General features: G+C 37.8%; 1 protein-coding gene across 1 annotated transcript in view; it reads left to right on the top strand.

Moving 5' to 3' along the window:
* mgat5b (alpha-1,6-mannosylglycoprotein 6-beta-N-acetylglucosaminyltransferase B) overlaps positions 1 to 2434 on the top strand; it is a 121643-nt gene that overhangs the window by 116000 nt on the left and 3209 nt on the right. The window contains exon 15 of the mRNA XM_016480888.1: positions 1428 to 1502. Coding sequence (XP_016336374.1) covers positions 1428 to 1502 — 75 coding nt within the window. The remainder of the gene's footprint in view (positions 1 to 1427; positions 1503 to 2434) is intronic.

Raw genomic sequence — 2434 nt, 5'->3', positions numbered from 1 at the left:
TGCATTGGCTCGTTTAGTTTACACTCGAAGTAGATTGGTCTCTCTAAGCGAGATCCCAATTCGTCGGTCATCCGACGTGACGTCGAGAGTGACCGACTGAAAGGGAACTTATACTATAGACATATTTACAGTTTTTGTGAATTGCTAAAACACTAAACCCCATTCTCTGAACCAAATTCTCACTAGCTTAAACCAATTTGTCGAATAAAGCACTCTTTCTGCTAAACCTTAAATACGTTCAGGCAGGTAGGCTCTGTTTGCAAATCTCATGTACTCTTTTTGCAAAACTCTAAACACATTCTCATTCACTTAAACACTTATCACACTGTGATGCATTTGTGCTGCAAAATGCTAAACACAAGCGGCAAAAGTTAAACACAACTAAAGCCCAGTTGTCATCGTTTACACACAACGATTCAAAATCGTTCACTTGTTTCTAATGACGTGATCAAACCAACTGTACAAAATATGAGCCAGTTCAGAGTGCACAAGTGGCACAGGTTACTGAACGATGATAGAACAATAGATGGAAACAATCTGAGAAGGAGAGGAGGAAGTGTACATGTAAGAAGTGGAGGATGAGGAGAGAAAGAGTAAGGTTTAGAGAGTGTTATCAAGGCTGGATCTGTCAGACCAGAGGGTTTTTTCTCTTTGTCTAGCAAAAAAATACAACATTACTTGTGATTTGGACAAAGTCCTCAGGCTGGACTCAAGCACAAAAACATGATGCTGAGACAGAATGAATCTCTCATTGACCCTGATTTTACAATTGCACAATTTACAGTATTTGAGTGTACTGTAACATGCTATTCATTTAGAGTTTTATTTGACCTTTTTGGCCTTTGTAGTTGGACTGCAGTATTGTTACAGTATCCAAATGCTGAATATATACAAACATTCAGTACTATTCAATATTCAACACAATACTATTCTTGCAGTACATACAGTAGGCCTATACAATATATTCACCTTACTCAGTTGCAATTGCTATAATTTTTTACAGAATTGCTAAATCGTTTACTCAATACAATATACTTTTTCTATAATGTTTTGGATGCAGTGTTCTCCATTTTTCTCTGTAGTGTCTGTAGTTTATTTTATTGACTCGTGTGTGTTTGTGATCTGAGAGCACCATTTGATTTTGAGTGCAAGTGAAATGGTTTTGCAGTGATTGTTTGATTTTGATGGAAGAGGTTTCGTGAATTTAGTTTGAGTATTTGGATTTGCGTTTAAGGTTTTGAGAAAATGAGTGATGGTTTCAAGAAATGTGTTTTAGCAATTCAGAAAAACTGTAATGATAATAACCCATAGTGCATAATGACACGCATGGACAGGCATTAGTTCAATGAGCAGCATGTGTTTGGTGTATACGTTTCAGAAATGTCTCAAGTTTCTGTTTGTCTTTTGTCATTTGGCGCTTTGCACAGGTGGAGCCCTTTATACCGTCTGAGTACACTTGTGAAGGCATGCTGGAGAGAGTGAACGCTTACATTCAACATCAGGTACGTAGGCATTTGAGGCACATTACTATTGAAGAACAAATATAAACAACCATACATAGTTATGTAGAAAATTATCCAATAATGTTCCCATTTGCCTTAATGCCATTTGCTAACAACCCCCAGAAATACACTATTTGAATTCTGTCATCTTTGCTAATGGATTCTCAGTTCTGGTCTATTTTTGAGTTAATCACACAAGCTGAAATGCCATGTGACTAATCACTCTGGAGCCACAGAAACATGAAGTCATGAGAAAATGACACAACAAGAGCCCAGCAACATGCACAGATACACAGCGGGAAAAGTTTCATTCAGCAGGGTTGCCAGGTCCCAGAAAAATTTCCAGCCCAAAGTCAACCCAAAACCCGCCTTTTTTTAATCCTGTCCAATTACATCGACTGCTGCAGGATTCCCATAAAGGGCCTTAAAATAAATGTTTCAAATGTGTCTGTCACAATGTGATAAGCTCACATAGCCATCCATAAAAGTAAAAAAATGTCAAATTTTAGCTATTTACATATCGCTTTTTGCACACTGTTTTAAAGCAACTTTAGGGAAAATCATGATGTTAAAGGGGTGATATGATGCGATTTAAATTGTTCCTTTCTCTTTGAAGTGTTACAAGCTCTTGGTGCATAAAGAAGATCTGTAAAGTTGCAAAGACTAAAGTCTCAAATCCAAAGAGATATTCTTTATAAAAGTTAAGAGTCAACCACACCTACCTAAAACGGCTCGTTCTAACACGCCCCCACATGTCTACGTCATGATGTGGGAAGATTTGCATAACGCCACCCAAATGTTCACGCAAAGAAAGAAGGCGTAACTTTTATTCTCGCTGTAGTATTGTTGCTGCCGCCATGTCATGAAGGCACTGTGTGATTCGTTGTGAAAGCGAAACTACTTTGTTTGGTCTTCCAAAAGAGGACGATATC

The sequence above is a fragment of the Sinocyclocheilus anshuiensis genome, unplaced genomic scaffold (assembly GCF_001515605.1).
Source record: "Sinocyclocheilus anshuiensis isolate Anshui unplaced genomic scaffold, SAMN03320099.WGS_v1.1 scaffold561, whole genome shotgun sequence".
NCBI classification, from domain to species: domain Eukaryota; kingdom Metazoa; phylum Chordata; class Actinopteri; order Cypriniformes; family Cyprinidae; genus Sinocyclocheilus; species Sinocyclocheilus anshuiensis.
The sequence above is the reverse complement of the archived record's forward strand: the minus strand, read 5'-3'. Positions and strand labels throughout refer to the sequence as shown.